At 35.1% G+C, this 21,279-nt stretch overlaps 3 protein-coding genes across 10 annotated transcripts in view; all 3 read left to right on the forward strand.

The window, feature by feature from the left end:
- The first annotated feature begins 219 nt into the window (after nt 1-219).
- Nucleotides 220-21,279, forward strand: part of LOC111443913 (cell cycle checkpoint control protein RAD9A) — a 24,911-nt gene continuing 3,851 nt past the window's right edge. Inside the window, exons 1-12 of one of the 8 annotated variants that reach the window (XR_002710612.1) lie at nt 220-438; nt 892-1,011; nt 1,093-1,201; nt 1,779-2,030; nt 2,183-2,295; nt 2,915-2,979; nt 3,553-3,803; nt 3,938-4,091; nt 4,886-4,926; nt 5,024-5,176; nt 5,211-5,313; nt 11,716-11,720. Coding sequence is in view for 7 of the 8 variants with exons in the window: in XM_023081761.1 (XP_022937529.1) it covers nt 334-438; nt 892-1,011; nt 1,093-1,201; nt 1,779-2,030; nt 2,183-2,295; nt 2,915-2,979; nt 3,553-3,803; nt 3,938-4,091; nt 4,886-4,926; nt 5,024-5,169 (1,356 nt within the window). In the remaining variant the exon portion in view is untranslated. The other 7 variants (XM_023081766.1, XM_023081761.1, XM_023081760.1 and 4 more) reach the window with 7 other exon arrangements.
- LOC111443916 (protein RALF-like 33) lies at nt 10,512-11,252 on the forward strand. The gene has a single exon (XM_023081772.1). The coding sequence runs from the start codon at nt 10,666-10,668 to the stop codon at nt 11,029-11,031; it is 366 nt and encodes a 121-aa protein (XP_022937540.1). The 5' UTR covers nt 10,512-10,665; the 3' UTR covers nt 11,032-11,252.
- LOC111443918 (ATP-dependent Clp protease proteolytic subunit-related protein 3, chloroplastic-like) lies at nt 11,330-17,010 on the forward strand. The gene is made up of 4 exons (XM_023081773.1): nt 11,330-11,402; nt 15,086-15,187; nt 16,390-16,512; nt 16,834-17,010. Exons 1-4 carry the CDS (start codon nt 11,358-11,360, stop codon nt 16,870-16,872), a joined length of 309 nt encoding a protein of 102 aa, XP_022937541.1. The 5' UTR covers nt 11,330-11,357; the 3' UTR covers nt 16,873-17,010.

Here is a 21,279-nt window from a genome sequence, read left to right on the forward strand (position 1 = left end):
TAAAAATTAAAAACATTTGATGTATGCAACAAATATTTTGATGTATCGATTTGTGAATGTTTGATATTTGAACTTTACTGGGCAATAGGCTAAATAAATGTTTTTTTAAAATAATTAAAAATAAAACAATCTGACGTCAAAATTAAAACGAGTAAAAATTAAAATGCCAATTTCAAGGATTTTATTTTATTTTACTTTTATTTCACAAAGCAATTTTGATTCACGAACCTCGAAACTTCGCGCAGTATTCTTCCTTCTTCCCGCCAAGACAGAACCAGTGCGATTCCATTTCCCTCTCGGACTCGATCATCGGAAGCCGAAAGAGTGAGATCAATGGAATTTAATCTGAGTGGAAATGCTCTCAAGACCTTCGCTCGCTCAGTCACATGCCTTGCTCGCATCGGAAACGAGCTCGTCATCCAAGCTTCTCCATCGCAGGTACTCGATATTCTCCCTTTTTCCTCGAGTTCTGCCTCCCTAGAATAGTTTAATCAAAGATTCTCACATCGTTTGCATCTGAAGAAACAGTAAGCTTAATTTTAGTGCTAAATTTTGATGAGTTCAAAATTAGGCGGAGATATTTGTATTGCGTAAGCGATTCTGGAAACAGTACATTGTTCGGTGAATTTATATCCAATTTATTGACCATTTATGCATGTAGAACGTGGTTAGCAACTTTGAGCGAAATTAACTTCTATATAGAAATGCAAATTTTCCTCTGCTCTTTGTCTGGAACCAAAATTGAGTGAACTTTGTTATGTCAATTTGTAAAATAAGATGGAAATAATGTGGCTAAAACCTTGAGGCTTGCTTAGCTTGTTGAGTTGTTTTGGTATGGAAATTATATGGAAGGATCAATTTTAAAGCTGATTGTTTTATTTTCAAGTTCAGTTGGCTTTTTACACCCTCAATGCATCACGGTCTGCCTATCAAGCTATAACCTTTGAGCCTGGGTTCTTTGATACTTATGCCATTTCTGGTAATCAAGTGCAATGCAGTGTTCTTTTGAAGGTATGCATGATCTTGTGCTGTATTGCATTCACTAACAGTACCTTAGCACCTATGCTTACTTATTATGACATTCCATGTCAGGCTGTCTGCTCTGTTCTTAGAACATCCATTGCTAGCGTAGACCATCTGAGAGTGCAGTTACCAGATACTTATGCATTGAAAATACAATGGAGTTTGGAATGCTTCAATGGTCAGCTGCCCTTTTATAGTTTATACGAGTACTCACGTTTATCTAAAAATCATGTTTAAATGATCTATGTTCATTGATACAGATGCCTACTAATTAAGAATGTCACACAATGACGACTAACTTACATGGTTCCAGTATGTTGACATTGGTTGATTATATATCCTCTGAGAACTACAAATAAAGAAAATCTAATATTTTTAGTGTCATGTACACTAAGCATACAACATCACTGCATCGTGTGCTGCTATTATGCTGGTAGTTATATTCAAAGATAGAGGGGCAATAAATGAAGCCTTTGGTATATATATATATATATCTATAACAATGTCCAATAAGCGCAACAAAGTGATGCAAAGGTGAAAATGCACCATGATGATGTCTTTTAATGCGTTCCATGTTTGCAATTCATCCAGTTATCAAGGGTATAGATTACCCTAAACTTGTTAAAATTGGCCTACATAAAAGTGATGCAAGAAGGATCATTGTTCTTACGAAATGATTTTGTGTTTTCAATACCATATAGTTTTATACTATGATAAATTTTCCCTTAAATACATCAATCTTATCTGGTTTGCAGGAATAAAGAAAACATACTGCATTTCTTGCAACGTTGAGCCAGACATACAGCACTTGTCTCTTGACAGGAGACAGTTCCCAAGTGACTTAGTTGTGAGACCTCGAGATCTGAATCGATTACTATCTAATTTTCAGTCATCCTTGCAGGAGATCACTGTTATTGCAACAGAACCAACTTCCTTACCTTCTGAAGCTGCAATTGAGATTGAAGGAAAGGCTGTTGAGCTTCGAAGTTATATAGACCCAACCAAAGGTGATAATGATATGTACAGGCCTAGATTAATTAATATATTTCACCTTAAAAGTTTTCCCCCAATCAACTCCTTAGAGATGTTGACTCTTGAAAATTCGTTACATTCAATGGATCTACCAAAATATAGGTGATGCTTCATTCTTTAACTGCAGACAATGACGCGCTGCTTCATACTCAACTCTGGATAGATCCTATGGAAGAGTTTGTCCATTATTCTCACAGTGGAGATCCGGTAGACATAACATTTGGAGTAAGAGAATTGAAGGTACTTGTTGGATCTCACTTGTGGATTTATTCAATTTTTTTTTTTTTTTTTTTTTTTTTTTTTTTTTTTTTGTGATTTTTCTATTTTTTTAGATTTTAATATCATTTTCTACTTAATTTGATTCAACAAAGTGTAATAGTTTTCAACCATCTTTCCAATAAATTTTGTGGTTGGTGACCAAGTTTTATGCTTTAGTTAGGAAGATCGTTACTAGTTCTTAGTGTGAGGAAAAAGTTTAAGAACATAGTTAGTGTTTCCTCTACGGTAAATACTCCTTAAGATGTACGATTTTTCACCCTAATAAATAGAATTTTAAAGCTAAGTGCTTAAGCTTTCTTCGCTTCAAAAGATAGAGCCCCTCAAGGTGTTCCTTTGCCTCTTTTACTTGTTTCGACATAATTTTGATCGAGGGTCACATCCAACATTTTGTATTACGGCTTTGAGGATGTCGAAACAAATGTCGTNTTCTTCTATATGCTTTGTGGTGAGTTGATATTATTGTTATTATTATTTTTACAATCTTGGGCTATATTTAGGAAGCACAATTAATTTAAAGCTTATCTTTTTTGATATTCATGGTTTAGAAATTTTCTTTAAGCTACTTTCATCATCATTTCAGGCATTTCTTTCTTTCTGCGAGGGCTGTGAAGTTGACATCCATCTGTTTTTTGAAAAAGCTGGGGAGTAAGAATTGCACGTCTCTTGTCCTCTGACTTTTTTTTGTTTATTTTTATTTATTTTGCTTCCTTTTTTTACATTCTTTTTAGCATTTAATTGTTGAGGTCCTCTGACTTCTAATTGGCATAGTGGTGCTGAAATACCAGTTCTGCTCTTCTAACCGCTTGACTTAGGCATGAAAATATTTTTTTCATCTTTCTGGTTAGCACTTGGTAACTAGGATTCCGAATGAAATACAAATATTAGAGCACAAGAAGGAAAAATATGTACAAGATGTGCCTGAATAAGATTCATTTTACGGAACTGCGAGGTGTATTAATTTCTACTTGGTTAAATGTTAAATGGCATGTAGATCTGGTGGGAAGTTATATACAGTTTTGACGCTTATTGTCCATGGATTATTTGTGTTAGCTCCCAGAGGAAGGAGTATTACGTCCATCCTCTTCTAAATCTAAAAAGCAATTTCTCTAGCCTGATCATTTAATTTTGATGCTACACTTGTTCTTATGGTGCAAGTAATTTTCATACAAAGTAAACTTTGTTACTGAATATGATAGGATTTTGTATTTGGGTGTGCAGGCCAATTCTATTGGCGCCAAAATTTGGTCTAGATGATGGGTCTGGTACAAACTTTGATGCTACACTTGTTCTTGCGACCATGTTAGTATCACAGCTCCATGCGGGAAGCCGATCACAGCCTCCACAAGAGGCTACTACTGGACAGGGTGAATCTGATCACAGGGCTGGGTCCCAACCACAGCAGGATGGGCCCGGAGCTAATGTTTCTGGCCATCCATCTGATCATACCAGAATATGGTCTGAACTCTCAGGTCTCTATTTTTATCCATGCCTGAACCTAGGCCTTTCATAACCCTGTCACAAAATCTTTAGTTCTCTCATTTGAGTAGAACTTCGATAAAAAAAACTGTTTTGTATTTAAAATCATCCTTCGACCCTTTTTTAGGAAGTGCACCAAGAAGTGGGAATGGTGCTGAAGGACAGGTACAAGGCCAGAGCAATTTGAGTTCTTCTGAACAGATGGAAATTCAAAGGATTAGTAATGTACAGATTTCAAAAGCTGGGTACGCTCAGGGATATAACCTTGTCGATCGTGCTAGGTATCCTTTACAATGCAACCTGTCTCCATAACGATTAGTTTTGAAGTGATAATCTGGTTATGTTGTTTGTATGTGATGTCGCTTACAATTCTAATGAATTTCACACCAATGTGAATGTTAGTTTACTTAATAAAATTGGGTATGGGGACCCCGTCTTTGCTGATAGGATCGAACATCTACCTTTCATCAAGAATATTCTTAGTATTGGAAGGTGATGTGGAGCTAACTATAATTTAGAGCCTTCAGTCCTATCCGACTAGATTTCTTTCTTTTTTTGGACTGGACTAGGTTTTGGAAACGGGATACTGACATCCTTGCCGGAAAACTGTCCTTTCACTAGCTATTATCGTAAAATATAGTACTTCATGCCTCACAAAGCACTTGCTTGTCGTTGTTGTTTGGAAGAAGTGAACACTGAGAATAGCATGAACTTGTATATTGCATTTTTTTTTAACAGAGATCTTACAACTAATATAAAACACCCAAAGAAGTGGGCAACAATTGAGTAAAGTATGGAAAACATTAATGAAGTATGGGACCGGTTTCACCATTGATAAGACACAGCAAATTGAAAATAAGGAAGACTGTAGAGTTACCAATGTGTGCGTATTAGGTGAGTAGAAGGTTGAGGCAGTTTCCTCTTCACCGTACAGCAACTGTACTATGTTGTAACTTATACATTGTTACTGTACTCAACTTAGAGAACATTTCTATCTTTTAGTTCGTGAAATATTATATTTTTTTTCCAGATATATTTACTTATAGTTCTTAAGTAACATGACTGTTTAATGTAGAGACCATTCTGTGGGAAGGGATCTGGGAAGAGAACATCAAGGTCAGTAGATACCTCATTATTCATTCACTTAACCCATTATATCTTATTACACCTGCTGCTCGTAACTTTTTCTTGTTGGGCTACACGATACTTTCAGAGAGGTCTGATATAAACGGTCCTGCCGTTTCTCAACACCATCCCAGTAACTGGGTAGATGAAGAAGATGAGGATGATGACAACGATGATGGGGATGATAACGAGTTGTGTGTTCAGTCAACTCCACCATACTATGAAGAACACTAGACAGGTATTTTTTTTTTTTTTTTGTTTGTCTTAATTACATGTTGCATCTACTTTTTTGTTGGCTCATGAACCTAATTAGATTGTTGAGCCCTATCTCGTAATTTCTTCCAATCACATATATGTTTTGTTTGACTCTGCTTATTGGTCCCTGTTTGTTTTGAAATTATCTGAACTATGCTACTGTTTGAGGTGTGACATGTACCTTTCCTATCAACTACATAATAAACTATTGCGATTGAGCTTATTTACCACTTAATCAAGGTAGATCACGAGCCCTCATAACAGATGTATTTTCCCGATGGGTTATTTTTATGTTTTCTCTCCCCCTCTTTTTATCTATAATTGGAGAGCTCTTTCAATAATCTCTACTAATCATGTGGCAACGCTTGACTCTGCTATATTTGGTGGTGAAGGTAACTCAGGGGATACTAGATCGTAGGTAGGTGGTCACTACGACTTGAACTCATTCCCTCTAAACCCTTTATTATATACACGACTTTTATTGAGAAAAAAAAAAAACCTTGATCTAGGTAATATTTGTGTAATCCCATTAAATAATAGAAATAGTTAATCTTATTATATTGTTACTAGTGATTAGAGATTTATATAGATTTATCTTGTCTTGTTACCTATTACCTGTTACCTATTATCTAGAGATTTATTTAGATTACCTAATATCTAGTAAATCTAGATTTAGTTAGCCTTTCTTTTAGTTTGTCTTTATGGGGACATGTAATTCTCTTGAAAAAAGAAAAAAAGAAAAAAAAGCTAATTTAGATCGGTCATACACCCTCATACTGACCAATATGGAATGGTAAAGACTTATCTAGGATGAAAGCATGTAAAAGAGGTTTGAAATGGGCATGCAACCATGGACAACACGTCATGGACAAACAAGATCAGAATATCTGTCATGCGACCATTGACAACACGCCTTGGACATGCATGACCGTGACATCCTTCCCCACTTAATTGGTTGACGTCCCTGTCAACCAACCTGAACAAGCAAGACTAGGACATCTGTCATGCGGCCATGAACAACATGCTTTGGACAAGCATGATCGTGGTAACAGTTAATAATAGGTTAAATCAAATGTATTTTTTTTTAAATATTTTATTATTTTATATCTGTGAATGTCTGTATCAGTTTGTGCAGAGTTTAACTATCTGACAAGAAAAAAAAGCAAGCTAATTTAGACCTTGCTACGTTTGGTCGTCAAAGTTGGATATTAAATTCTAAGTAGGTGGCTACTGTGAGTTTGTTCTTTCCAAAACTTTTATTATTTACATAACCCTTATTTACCACTATATAGGTGGTTAAACAAATTCTTTTGTAGTTGGGCATTTTCCATTTCTCCAGCATTATTGAATCACATTTTGTACTGTTTGGCAATATCACACATAACCAGTTGTCTGCTTTCTACACTATACTCATGCATGTATGCCTGCCTGCCTGCCTGCCTGCCTGCATATTGACAGGGTAATCACATACCAATTCGACAACATAGTTCGTACGACGTTAAATGCAGGGCCCGACTTCAGAAGACACCAACACGGATGGCTCAGTCCTATGGAAGTGTAGCGTAACATCAACCTGGGCGTGAGAAGAAGATGCCAACTCCCTCAACTCCCTCTCATTTAGCTGGTGGTTTGTGTATCCTTGCCTTAATCATAGGGTCAGTTTGGTCATAAACTGTTCATCTTTTACCAGTTCCAGTAAAGTTGTAAACAGAATCAGCTGTTGGTTTTGGGGTCTTTTGTACTTCTTTTGGATTGATTTCAGGTATTTTTTTGTTGGGACGGGAATGATCATGAGTTTATAAGCAAGGAATACTATCTCTATTGGCACGAGACCTTTTGGGAAGCTCAAAGCAAAGCCATGAGAGCTTATGCTCAAAGTGGACAATATCATACAATTGTGGAGATCCGTGATTCCTAACATGGTATCAAAAGTGAATAAAGTGTCGAACAAACGGGGTACCTTTTGAAGAAGCCTAAAGCAAAATCATGAGAACTTATCCACAAAGTGGACAATATCGTACCACTTTGGAGATCCGTGATTTCTAACATTTTTTAATGTCATTTTATAGATATGATGGGCATTCCGGAAAAGCTGGAAGAGCAAAAGCTTTTTACTGGAGAAAAAAGAAAAAGCCTAGTGAGCCATCCTTCTTGATTGCTTGATTGATTTCTCTCACTTTTTTATTATTTATTTTTTTTATTTAATTTGTTTTTTTCGTCTTTAAATTAAAAAAATGTGCGTCGAAGTCTTTGAATTTTCAATTTTGTATTCGATAAGTTATTAATATGTTTTTAAAAAATTTAATTTACTTGTGAGATTTTGTTAAGGTATTTTTTCTTCTGTTTATTGGTCTTTTAAAAAAAATAGTTGTTTTAAAATTTTCCATTTTTTAATATAACTTTTATTAAAAAAGTATTAAAAAGATAATAATAAATTATTATATTTCATAGGCAAAAATATATAATGTTTTATTAACATAATTTTTAAAATTTTAAATATTAATATTACCTCTTTAATAATTTAAAATAATTAAATAAACAACTGGAAAATGGAGATTTGTAATAAATGAAGAATAAATAATTTGATTAGGTAAAAATAATTTGAATTATTCTATATTTAATTAATGACAATATTACTTACTATAATTGATTTAGGTTTAATAAGAACTAAATAATTTGAATCGACATATTAAGTGTGGAAATAAATAATCATAATTGGAGGGTAAAATGGTAACAAATTACAACAAAAATATCCATCAAATCTAAATGTGGAAATTTTGAGAAATAAAGAGTTTATATTCAGTTTAAATTCTATTTTAGTTTATATAATTATAAGTTATTTATTTTAGTCCTTGTATTTTTAATAAATTTCAAACTTAGTCCCTACCTTTATTTAAAGTTAACTTTTATAAAAAAAAATATAATTAAACAATAATAATAATTTTTGTGCAAAAAAATAATTAAAATTAGGAGAAAGGATAATAGCGATTATTTAAAAAAGAAACCAATTTTAAGTTTAATATTTGAAAGTATTAGGACTAAAATGAAATTTTAATATTTACATTTATTCATATTATAATTTTTAGGTTAAACTATATTCTCGAGCACTAAAAGATAAAATGAGAGAAATCATGAATAAAAAAGATAGCTCGTAAATTTATTCATACTTTATTATTCCTAATAAGAATATAAAATATTACTTTTTATGAAATAAAATGAATTCTATAGAAGAAGATTTAATTTTATATATATATCGAAAAAGTAAATATATTCTTAGCTTGTCCATTTTAATTTTAATTTTCTTCAAATTAAAGACAAACTTTTGAATTTAAGAAGAAAATAAAAGGAAGAAAAAAATAATAATTTACAATAGAAATTAAAAAAAAAAAGAAAATAATAATAATAATATATATATATATATATATATATATATATATATATATATATATTCTTAGCCCTTTTAATAAAGCTTCCAATTATTCGTCCTTCCTATGTCCTACCTACTTTCTAGTTACCAAACCTTTGGATTCATTCACAATTTTGTTTAAATGGGATTTAACCCATTATTATTATTATTATTTATTAAAATTGATATTTATTTATGACATTTTTGCCCTTGCTCCTTCAGCTTTATTTCCATTTGGGTCCTTTGTTTGTCTATGTGTATTTTTAGGTCAATGCAAACGTATTGTATGATGCTTAGTAATGGTATTTTTGTCTTTTCCAATGCTTTGAAAGTCTTTTCTCTGTCATTATTTAATTTTTCCTATTTAATAAAAAATATATTAGGATTTACATATTTATTAAATATATTATAAAATAAGTAGTTTTAGTTTTTCCTATTTATTAAAATAAGTATCTTAGGTTGGTTGGGTGGGTGACTCGAACAACCTAGATAGAGTTTACAGCCCAACCCAACTTGAAAGTAGATTGAGTAAGATTGTCGGGTTGTTTTTTTAATAGCTAAAATTTTATAAAACACAAAAATTAAATATTCACAAGTCACAATATATCACTAACGTTAGTTACAAACGTGAAATATTTTTAATATTATAATAATTAAAAAAGTATGGTAGAGTAGGGTTCGATTATAACCATATTTTCGGGTTGGTCAGGTTGACCCGATAAAACACGTCAACACTTGAACCAACCTAACCCAAATCGAAAAAAATATAACTCAATCATATTTTTATCATTTGGGTTTGATAATCCAAGTTGATCGAGTTCTCGAGTCATTTCAACATTATTAATTGTGAGGCGAAGAAAAAAAATTTATAAATAAAAAAAACAATTTAATTGATTTTTCCAATTTTAATTAAAAAAGTAAAAAAATTGCGCAAATTTGTAATTTATATTCCATTCAAGCCTTAATTATTACGCTGTAAAAAATAAACAAACCACTTTATTAAATATAATAAATAGTTGAAAGTTGACGGTAACGGAGATAACGGAGCAATTGGTGGTGGGGAGTTAGGTCAAAAAAGAGAACGGCAAAAAGAAAAAGCATGGAATAAACGCGTTTCGGTTAACAGATTCTTTGACGGACTTTAAAAATAATTTCCTCTTATTTTCTTTTTTAAAAAACAATTAATTATTAATAAGTTGTATTTATTTATTTAAAAAAAAAACCATTTCCTTCTCACCAACAATGGAAGGAAGACAGCCGGTCAACTACATGCTGTGTATTCGGTGGAACTTGAAAAGTCCAAAATGCCCCCATAGTTTTGTTTTAATTACCAAGTTGACATTGTTAGGTGGCTTACAAATAACGACATAATTAACATAATTTTTTTTTTATTATAAGAAAAATAGAATTTTTACTTTTAGTAGAAATAAATTACATTTTCTATTTATTTTTCTAGGGATCGGGAGGGGTTTCAAAAAATTCGTGAGAATTGGGAGAGGATTTGAACAGGGTCAGGTAGGGGTAGAGCGGGATCCGTTTAAACGAAGATTCACGACTCGACTCGATTCGAGACGGTTCCCACAGGTTAAATGGGCTTTTTGATCCTCTTATTTCATCGTTCGAGCTCAATTTCGTATCATTTTATGAAACGATCGGGGTTCGACTCTAGATGCTTTCTATTACTCCGAGTTTAATATGAATTTCATTGATTGATTTTTATTAGTATAAACAAGCTATATGAACATTCAAGCTAAAACGACGGCGTTTTGCACGAGTTTGTTAATATTTCTCCACGATGTGGAGTCGTTATCCCATGACGTCATAACAAAGACTAAAGAATGGCATATTCGTTATTAAGTGGAAATGTAAGGGTAGATTTTCAGACCACGTTCTAAATAAGTCTTTCAACTGGCTTCTTTACTGCTCGCTTTTTCTGTGCTAAAGAAGAAGAACCCACCGACGAATTGCCGGAGCGACTGCCGGAGCTGAAGAAACCGTCAATTCCGAGACTTCAGATAGAGAAAGAGAGAGAGAGAGAGAGAGAGAGCAGAGAGAGATCTTGTTCTTGCATGGCAATGGCCGGATTCAATTCCTCGACATTCTTCCTGATCTGCGCCGCTGTGTTTGTGGTCTTCAGCTGCTCCTCAACCGCCGTCCACGGCGGCCTCGGGATCCAACACAGCCTCGGATGGATTCCTAACCAATCGACCTGCAAAGGCACAATAGCGGAGTGTTTCGGAGGAGAGGAGTTCGAATTCGATTCGGAAATCAGCCGCCGTATCTTGGCCACCAGTCAGTACATCAGTTACGGCGCTCTGCGGAGGAACACCGTCCCGTGCTCGAGACGCGGTGCATCATACTACAACTGCCAGCCCGGAGCTCAGGCCAACCCTTACAGCCGTGGATGCAGCGCCATTACAAGGTGCAGGAGTTGAGTAATTTGTTTGTACTCTCTGTTTAATAATCTCTTTCTCTCCTTTCAATGTTCATTGATCTTTATTTTTTTCTTCTTTTTTTTCCTCTTTTTTGAGATTGCTTTGGTTGTTATACAAATTGAAAAGGGGAGATTGATTATATAATGTCGTCGTTGTCGTTATTGTAAGTGATGAAAATTGTTGTGCTCCATTAATTATATATATATATATCTTCTCAATAATGTGATATTCTATTCCTGGCTGGGATCTCTTTCCTCTTTCTTTCCTTTTGTCGATTGAAGGGCAAAGAGATTCTGCAAAGAGATTGAAGAACAAGAAAGGCTGTAATGGCTGGAATTAAGGAGAATTATGGCTCCCATCATGAGATAAGAGTAAGAACAAATTCATCAGTTGTTATAATTAGTATATTTCTCTTATAGAAACTGTGAAAGATTGTGTTTCTGATGCTGTTTTTGGGTTTAGATTAACTTTACAATGCCAATTTCTTTCCATTTTGGGTTTTGATCGGCTGACCAAACCATTTCCTTTCGTTTACTTGTTTTTTTTCTCTCTGTTCTCATCTGTTTATGGTAAAGAATCTTGAACTCTTTAGGAAAAATATTTAGAGAGGGAAGTTTTCCTTGAGAAATCATACCATACTACTGATTTGATTCTTGGTGCTCTTGAATTGGCTATCATGTTGAGGTTGGGTACTTTTCTTAGAACTTTCATTATGTTGACAAGAGAAGTAAATATCAAATATTTGTAACCATATGTATATGTGTGTGCATTGATTATGGTTTTACTTAGTTTTAGTATCATATTGAGGATAATTATGCATTCTAGAAGTAAAATTACTTCCATGGATTGCCCTAATGATCGAAAGGGCGAACCAGATGTTCTTGAGATGTATATGTCTGTGCATTGATTATGGTTTCAAGCTATGGTGTTGGTGGCTATCTATCTAGGATTTCCCGTTGTTATCTGAGGTTTGTTGAGATGTACATGATGTGGATGGGACATCATATATATATATATAACTCAAATGTATTAAGATTCACGAATCTCCACAACGGTATGATAATGTCCCCTTTGAGCATAAAATCTCATAGCTTTTCCCCAAAAGGCCTCATACCAATGGAGATATATTCCTTATAAACTCATGATCAACCCCTTTTGTTGAGAATTGTTGGGAGAGAAGTCCCACATCGACTAATTAAAGGGGTTGATCATGAGTTTATAAGGAATATATCTCCATTGGTAGGAGGCATTTTGGGGAAAAGCTACGAGAGTTTATTCTCAAAGTGGACATTATCATACTGATGTGGAGGTTCGTGAATCCTAATACATTTGAATAGAGATAAAAGATATGCTTATTTGAGTTGTTTAGATGTGAAACATGGGGCGTTAAGGTTAAAAGTGTCTGCTTGAATACAGAGAGTCCCGAATAATTGAGGGCATGATTAGGCTTCTTGGACAAGGGAGTTGAATTTGATTCAAATTAGAGAAGTGGTTGTGATGTCCTATTTGTTGTTTTTGATTTGACATCCAATTAGAGCTTGGTATGATTTTGACATGTCAATTTTCTAGTTCTCTTCTCCATGAAGATATGAACACCAAATCTGGATAGCCTCTCCATATTTGACAGGACCCATTTCCAACATCACTGATCAAACTCTACTACCCATCATGTTGTTTGATAATTTGAATGTGACAAAACATATCTCCTTCCCAAGTTCAGTTTAGATCTGATATAAACTTATGTAGATGTTTCGAGATGCGTTTGTCGATCTCGAAAACAAGGGAAAATGGAATAAACCCGAGTCCCTTATAGCCCTTTCTAGATCTTACACAATTTCTTTTGGCTGATTTAGCTGATAGGTAGGAAAGATGGTTGAGGAGTTTCATATGGGATCTTGTAGGATTTGAATCTGCTGCACAATCTTTTGATTTTGATTTGAATGGGTCACAGATCTAACTTGTCCTCCTGGGTTTGTTCATCCTTGTGTGATGTCGATCTCGATATATGAATTCGAGACCGTGTAGACGATCCAGCAGCTCAACGAGAGCGATGTCTACATGATATTCTTGAGGGTGAATCTATTTCTGGCTTGTGTTCTTCCATGTAGTGTTTGTTTGGTTCATGACCTTGAGGAGTTTCATATGGGATCTTGTAGGATTTGAACCTGGATTTTGATTTGAATGGATCAATATCTGACTGTTCATCCTTGTGTGATGTCGATCTTGTTATATGAAGTTGAGACCGTGTAGACGATCCAAACAATTTAAAGTTGTGAGATCTCACATCGGTTTGAGAGGGGAACTAAACATTCCTTTATAAGGGTGTGGAAACCTCTTCCTAACATACACGTTTTAAAACCTTGAGGGGAAGCCCAGAAGGGAAAGCCATTGAGGACAATATCTGCTAGCGGTGGACTTGAGCTCTTACACAAAGAGAGCAACGTCTACATGATATGCTCGGGGTGAATCTATTTCTGGCTTGTGTTCTTCCATGTAATGTTTGTTTGGTTCATGACCAAGTTAATTAATGGTTGGGCCATGACACCCTAGCAGTGACCTAACTGTTGCACATTGTGGTTCCCTTTACAACCAGAAGTTGTACGAATCACCTTTTAAGCATCACTCCTCTCTTTGTTGTCTGTCTTTCCCTCCATGGCAAAGGGCATGGAATGCCCTCAATTTGATCCGTTCATATCGGGTCAGTTTGAGTGAGTTTGACGTATCGAAAGTGCTTTTCGGAGTGCTTCGAGAACAAATACTTCACAGAGGATCGTCTTCAAGCATCGCCTCACCAAACTCATTATTAGTATGTTTGAGGAAAAGATCATAAAAGAAACGATCAAAATGGTGCTTGAATCTATTTACGATCCCGAGTTTTCAGACACATTGCATTTCCACTTGGGGCGAGGTCGCCACTTGACAATTGGGTTTCTAATTCAATTTGTTGGGGTGTTCGAAGAATGATGTCGGCTACTCCAAGTCACCTGCTTATTTGTATTGCTACAATCATGGTGAACAAGAAGAGAGTTGGGAGATTAAGATGCCAAATTAACTCGATATCATTCTGTCTACTGTCAAATCCTAGGGTTCAACCTTGGACAGCTGTAGACATCAAAAGTGACAAGAGTTAAACTAAAAGATACACAATAGAATCAACGTAAAAACGTTTAGAGAATGACATGATGCCACAAACAATACGATTTGAACAAGCATGACCGTGAAAAATATCATTAATCAAATTCATATATATATATATATATATATATATTTAAAAAAATCATACTAAAAGTGTTTAATTTAGCGGCACATAAACGAGTTGAAGTGAAATTTATCTTTGCTTTGTGCATCTAAATCGATGTTTTTCGACATTTTGAGCTACATCTCAATGCAGTCCTAGATGAGCATAATCGAGAACTCACAAGTTGAAGTGAAAGTAGTACTAAAAGGAATGAACCCAACAAAGGCTCCTAGACCTAACCCGGTCAAACTGAAATATGTCTTAATAATCTTAACAAACAATTATGAAAGATCTATGTTTATGATGTGCACGAATACAATAGTGGAAGCTCGAGATTTCATTCATAGAGAGCTCTATGCTGCGAAAATCGATACTATAGGAGAGTATTTGAAGCTCCTATCACGAAGTGCTAGAAGTAAATGTTCTTATTATTATCATCATCATTATTATTATTTAAGGGAAATTGATGAGATTATTATTATTATTATTTATCATTATTTTTGTTGATAATTTAATCACAAACAATTGGCCAAGGAATTGGGCCATGAAATAAATTTTGATCCAAGTAATTGGGCCTATCCCATTTCATCCGGCCCAAGACTCGGCCCTTATAAAGCCCAAGATTCTCCTCATGGCTGCACCAGCTCAAGTTGGATGTTCTTCGCGTAATTTCGTATTACTCTTTTGTTCTTGCTGTTTTTCTATAATGAATTTCTATAAACGAACGGAATTTTCTTTATGCAAGTAATAATAGTTTGAATTAAGTTTTGTTCGTTAGCTCATGTTGCGAATTTGGTGATTTTCTTGTTGGATAAGGTCGAAAGATCAGTTTCCTACAATGAACATACGTCGAGGAGGCCGCCGCCGGAGTTGCCGTCTCTATTACTTCATGGAAGAATCATTTACATCGGAATGCCTGTAAGTGCTTGAATTAGTGTTTGTCCAGTGCTATACGATTTAACTCGTTACTCGATGAACTATTCAACGAATAGAAAGGGAGAATTTACGACTGTTTTTTTCAACAACGTGTTGTCGAGCAGTTTCATAAGAAGAAAAAATCAAAAGAAGAAGCATGTTCTTCGAACTTATAAAAAATAGAAAGGTGCATCTCATGATAATCACGTATTTTCGATCTCTGGAGACGTACAGAGTGATGAAAATTCTAGTTCAGGAATGAGTGAGTCATGCTGTTTTAGGAACCTTGTTTGTTGAACTGAAAGTATCAATTGGAGTACTTTGATATCGTGATCACCTTAGAATAGATTTTGTGAGTACATTCAAGTGCTGAATTTGAAGTTCGGCAGTAATTCTTGAAATTCTTGGCAAGTTCTCGATTTATTTTAACTGATTTTCATTTGTTTCCTCTCGACTTGCATAAGCTTTACTGAAATAGACATTCACTGTGTAAGTGTTTTTAGGTTTTTTTAAAAATTAATTTCGAGGCATAATCGATTTTGAATGTTTAAGAATCGATTGTGCATAGTTTTTTGTTGGATGATGAAAGTCCCCATCGGCTAATTTAGGGAATGATCATGGGTTTATAAACAAAGAATACTCTCTCCATTGGTATGAGGCATTTTGGGGAAGCCAAAGCAAAGCCATGAGAGCTTATGCTCAAAGTAGACAATATCATACCATTGTGGAGAGTCGTGTTCGTCTAACATGGTATCAGAGTCATGCCCTAAACTTAGTCGTGCCAATAGATTGGTAAATCCTCAAATGTCGAACAAAGGACTCCAACATGAAAAAGGAGTTAAGCCTCCTCGAAGGCAGTAAAAATTGACTAAGACTCCAAAGGAGTCGAGCCTCAATTAAGGGGATATGTGGTTTGTTCGAGGGGAGGTGTTGGATGATGAAAGTCCCAATCGGGTGATTTAGGGAATGATCATGGGTTTATAAACAAAGAATACGCTCTCCATTGGTATGAGGACTTTTGGGGAAGTCCAAAGCAAAACCATGAGAGCTTATGCTCAAAGTGGACAATATCATACCATCGTGGAGAGTCGTGTTCATCTAACATTTTTTGACTTCCATCTTATAGAAGAAGTTTTCTGCTTCACGCAAGCATGTCATATGGTTACTTACCTAAAACGTCTTCATTCAATTATTTCTGCTCTCAGTTTGTTCCAGCTGTCACAGAGCTAGTTATTGCTGAACTGATGTACCTGCAATGGATGGATCCAAGAGAACCAATATATCTTTATATAAACTCCACAGGAACAACTCGAGATGCTGACGAAACTGTAAGCTTTTAATTTATTCAGCTACCTGAAACAAGTGAAATTAAGTTGTGAAGGGCATGCATTTCTTTCCTCATGCTTTATATTATCATCTGCCTACATTTTTAGGTTTTGTATTCAGACTATAAATCTGCCTCGTTTATCTACGTGTTGACATGAATATCAACTTGTTTGTCTTGATCTGGAGTTCCTTTGTTTGAGATGTTACAGGACTCATTTTCTAATTTGTTCATCATTAATAATTAAGAAAAACAATTAAAATGAGATTGTAATTTTTAGATTTTTTCTTCCAAAAGTATGTTTAATTGTAATTGCTAAGAGCAGCTTCTTGATCCACAATCTGTGAAATTGGGCTGGGTTTGATGCTGCTCGTGACGTTCTTATTCGTGCAAAAGAGGTCAAGATCCTTCTATAGCCTGGTAATTTATTTTGAAGTAGAACTCAGTTTCTTTGACTCTGATTTTTGCTGGTGTTGAGGATTGTTCGGTGGGAGTTCCACATTGGCTAATTTAGGGAATGATCATAGGTTTATAAGTGAGAAATACATCTTCATTGGTATGAGACCTTTTGGGGAAGCCCAAAGCAAAGTCATGATAGCTTATGCTCAAAGTGGACAATATCATACCATTGTGGAGATTCGTGATTCCTAACATGGTATCAGAGTCATGTCCTTAACTTAGCCATGTCAATAGAATTCTCAAATATCGAACAAAGAAATTGCTAGCCTCAAAAGTGGAGTCAAAAGAACAAAGGGTGTACTTTGTTCGAGGGCTCTATAGTGTACTTTGTTCGAGGGGAGGATTGTTGAGAGAGAGTCCCACATTGACTAATTTAGGAAATGATCATGGGTTTATAAGTGAGGAATACATCTTCATTGGTATGAGGCCTTTTGGAGAAGCCCAAAGCAAGGCTATTAGAAACCACGGACCCCCACAATGGTATGATATTATACACGGACCCCCACAATTTATTCCTTACTTATAAACCCATGATCGTCCTCTTAATTAGCCAATGTGGGATTCCCTCCCAGCAATCCTCAACATAGGCAACGTTTATTTCTACTCTTTTTTTGAACTCACATGTCCCGACGTACCATATAATTCATAATACAACTTCGATATTTTGTCAGTAACTGTGATGAGAAGACCATTGTACATGGATGTACGACAAGAGAGAGAATTTGGAGTTATAGACAAGGTAACCTAACGCACTGATTTTTTTAGGGTATAACACGATGCACATGCTTTGTTGCTTATAATTGTAGTATATAATTCTAATTTGGCAAGTTGGCACCAGATTCTTTGGCGCGGTCAGGAGACGATTATAGCTGATGTCGCTGCCCCAGAGGAATGAGACAAAGGAGCTGGCATCAAAGTTGTAGATGAGCTCTAGATTCCCTCTCAAATCTACTCTCCATTCATAGCAAGTAAGCCGGTTGTTTCTCCTTTTTGCAAACTCAAAACGTTGTTCCATCCTCCAGTATTCAAGTTGCAAATGTCTTAGAAAGCTAATGGAATTTGATTTTCTTTTTGTTGGCAGTGTTTCACTGGAATTGGATCAAGGTCCGTGCCTCTATCTCTCTAGATCATAGACTGGTAATTACTTTTAGTACATTTAGTTCTTAAAATTGAGGAAAATTTGCTTTACTTAGTAGTTGAAATCTTAACAATTCCATCTCAATGTTGTAAATACTGTATGGGTTGCACATGCCTTCCATAAGAAAAGGCTAAATTATAAAATAAGTTCACCTGTTTAAAATATAACCTTATTCTTTTACAAGTTTGCAATGTTATCTTTGACTTTTCATGAGTGTTTGAAAAATGCCATTGAAGTAGCTAGAATGATGGATGAAATCTAGACGTGTCTAAATGCTATTTTTCATACTTAATCCACTATTGAGTCGTTCTAAGTCCGTCAGATCGATTTTTCGTTCAATGTTCCAATGGGTTTCAACTCCGAGAGGAATTTTGAAACCTTTATAATAGGACAATGATAATATTGCAACTTTTAAAAGAAGAGGTATTTTTGAAACAATTGACAAGGTTTAGGCGTCTTTATTTATTTATTTAGCCGGAAAAACATAACTATCAGTAACCACCTTGGATTGGTCTAATGGGTTTATAAGAGCTATCTAAAGAATGAAAGGCTTTGCGAGAACAAGTTCGTCAGGGTGGCTACTTACCTAGAATCTAATATCGTATTGTGAGATTCTACGTCAATTGGAGAGGGGAACGAGTGCTAGTGAAGACGTTGGGCCTTGGAGGAGGGTGGATTATGAGATACCACATCTGTTGGAGAGGGGAACGAAACATTTTTTTTACAAGGGTGTAGAAACCTCTCCCTAGCAGACACGAGAGAGGGAAACGAAACATTTTTTTATAAGGGTGTAGAAACCTCTTCTTAGCAGACACGAGAGAGGGGAACGAAACATTTTTTTATAAGGGTGTAGAAACCTCTCCCTAGCAGACACAAGAGAGGGGAACAAAGCATTTTTTTATAAGGGTGTAGAAACCTCTCCCTAGCAGACACGAGAGAGGGGAACAAAACATTTTTTTGTAAGGGTGTAGAAACCTCTTCCCAGCAGACATGAGAGAGGAGAATGAAACATTTTTTATAAGGGTGTAGAAACCTCTCCCTAGAAGACCCGTTTTAAAACCCTTGAGGGGAAGGCCGAAAGGAAAAGCCCAAAGAAGATAATATCTACTAACGGTGGGCTTGAGCTGTTACACATACAATTTTAGCAATCATGAGAGAGGGGAACGAAACATTTTTATAAGGGTGTAGAAACCTCTCCCTAGTAGACGTGTTTTAAAAATCTTGAGGGGAAGGCCGGAAGGAAAAGCTCAAAGAGACAATATCTACTAACGGTGGGCTTGAGCTGTTACACATACAATTTTAGCAATCAAATAGAAAATGTCTAGGGAGACAGACCCACGGAGATATCAAATAATAATAATAATAATAATAATAAAAACACCAATAATGTAGCCTCCTCCAACTTGATTGTTTTTAATACATTATCTTGGAAGATTAGTTAGATGATTTTGACAGTTAACACTCTGTTCTTTCTCATGCATTGTTGGATCCAACTAAATTTCCAACATGGTGGAATGAGTTTTATTTTTCTACTCTCTGTCTCTTAAATGTTTGCAGTTTCAGAAGTTGCAAGGGAATGCTTTCAAGTTGCACATACTCCCACGTTGGATTGCAGAGTCAACTGCAAGTTATCAGAGATCATCAAGAAAATCATTATCTTTGCTGGAAGATTGTCTCCCCATGACAGCTGACTCGCCGCATATTTGGGTATGTATAACTTTGTAAAATTTTCATTCCCAATTATATATTTATTAAAAATAATAACTATCATAGAATGCCTAGTGATCCTTAGGGTAAAGGAAACAAGGTTTATTAGGAAATAGGTTTGAAGCTCGGCCACTGTGAGATCCCACAATTCTACATAGGTTGAAGAGTGGAACGAAACACCTTTTATAAGGGTGTGGAGACCTTTCTCTAGCCGTCGCGTTTTAAAAAATATTGAGGGGAAGCCCGAAAGGAAAGCCCAAAAAAGACAATATCTGCTAGCAGTGGACTTGGGCATTACAGATGGTATCAGAGTCAGATACCGGGCGATGTGACAGCGAGGAGGCTATTCCCCGAAGGAGGGTAGACATGAGGTGGTGTGCTAGTAAAGATGCTGGGCCCCAAAGGGGGTGGATTTGGCGGGGGTCCCACATCAATTGGAGAAGAGGACATTGAGCCCTGAAGGGGGGTAGATTGTGAGATCCCACAATCCCACATTGGTTGGGGAAGAGAACGAAACACCCTTTACAAGGGTGTGGAAACCTTTCCCTAGTAGACACGTTTTAAAAAACCTTGAAAGGAAGCTCGAAAGAGAAAACCCAAAGAGGACAATACCTGCTAGCGGTGGACTTGGGCCATTACAACTATCGATCTAAGATACTGAAGTATTATAATATAAAGATATAGAGTTACATATGATTAGTTGAGGTACTTGAAACTTGACTAGGATGTGTAGTAACCCAGATTACAAAATATTGGTTTATCGATTAGGGTCGAGAGATTTGAGGGAATAAGTTTAAGTTTGGTAACCACGTCTTTAGGATTTCATATCCTACAAACCATCTTAACAATAGATGTAATAGGGTGACGTGGTAGTTTCATGAGTATAGTTGAGATGCATGCAAGGTAACGGTTAGGTTTCGTGTATCTTAAGAACTTTTGATGATAACGGTATAACTTCTAAGCAAAGTTTTAACAACAAGAACAAAGCTTTCGTGAAGACGGTTGAGAAGGGCTTGTTATAGTTTAATCTATTGAAAAATGTCCGTGAATATAGTTGCACGAACCTAATTTATACACAAATTTAAAAGTTTATGTACAAAATTTGTAATTTGACCTAAACGGTAATTTTATTTTATATTTTAATGCCTTTCCTTAACATTCCCTTTAATTAGAGATTAATTATTTTGTCTAGTTGGCAACAGATTTTATGTAATATAAAAATATATTTAAAGATCTAGATGTTGCCATTTTGTTTGAAAATTTTAATTTACAAAAATAATTCATTTTTTATTTGAATTATTTCATTCTTAGTTTGAATAAAGTAGGATATGCAAATCATGTACTTATAATAATTTTAATTAGATCTCACATTCTTAATTAATCTTAACTTAATACTAAATTTTGTTATTTTATATAATTTCTATTTGTGCTAGCCTTCAACAAAAAAAAAAAAAAAAAAAAAAAAAT

This window comes from Cucurbita moschata, unplaced genomic scaffold (genome assembly GCF_002738365.1).
Source record: "Cucurbita moschata cultivar Rifu unplaced genomic scaffold, Cmos_1.0 Cmo_Scf00006, whole genome shotgun sequence".
Lineage (NCBI taxonomy): Eukaryota > Viridiplantae > Streptophyta > Magnoliopsida > Cucurbitales > Cucurbitaceae > Cucurbita > Cucurbita moschata.

What these genes read in the sequence shown, in the direction of transcription:
- LOC111443918 (XM_023081773.1), top strand. Translation starts at nt 11,358, where the DNA reads ATGGCTGGAATTAAGGAGAATTATGGCTCCCATCATGAGATAAGA. An exon ending in GCTCCCATCATGAGATAAGA is followed by an intron (nt 11,403 to 15,085) that starts GTAAGAACAAAT and finishes TTGTTGGATAAG; the next exon opens with GTCGAAAGATCAGTTTCCTA. An exon ending in CTCGAGATGCTGACGAAACT is followed by an intron (nt 16,513 to 16,833) that starts GTAAGCTTTTAA and finishes TGCTAAGAGCAG; the next exon opens with CTTCTTGATCCACAATCTGT.
- LOC111443916 (XM_023081772.1), top strand. Translation starts at nt 10,666, where the DNA reads ATGGCAATGGCCGGATTCAATTCCTCGACATTCTTCCTGATCTGCGCC.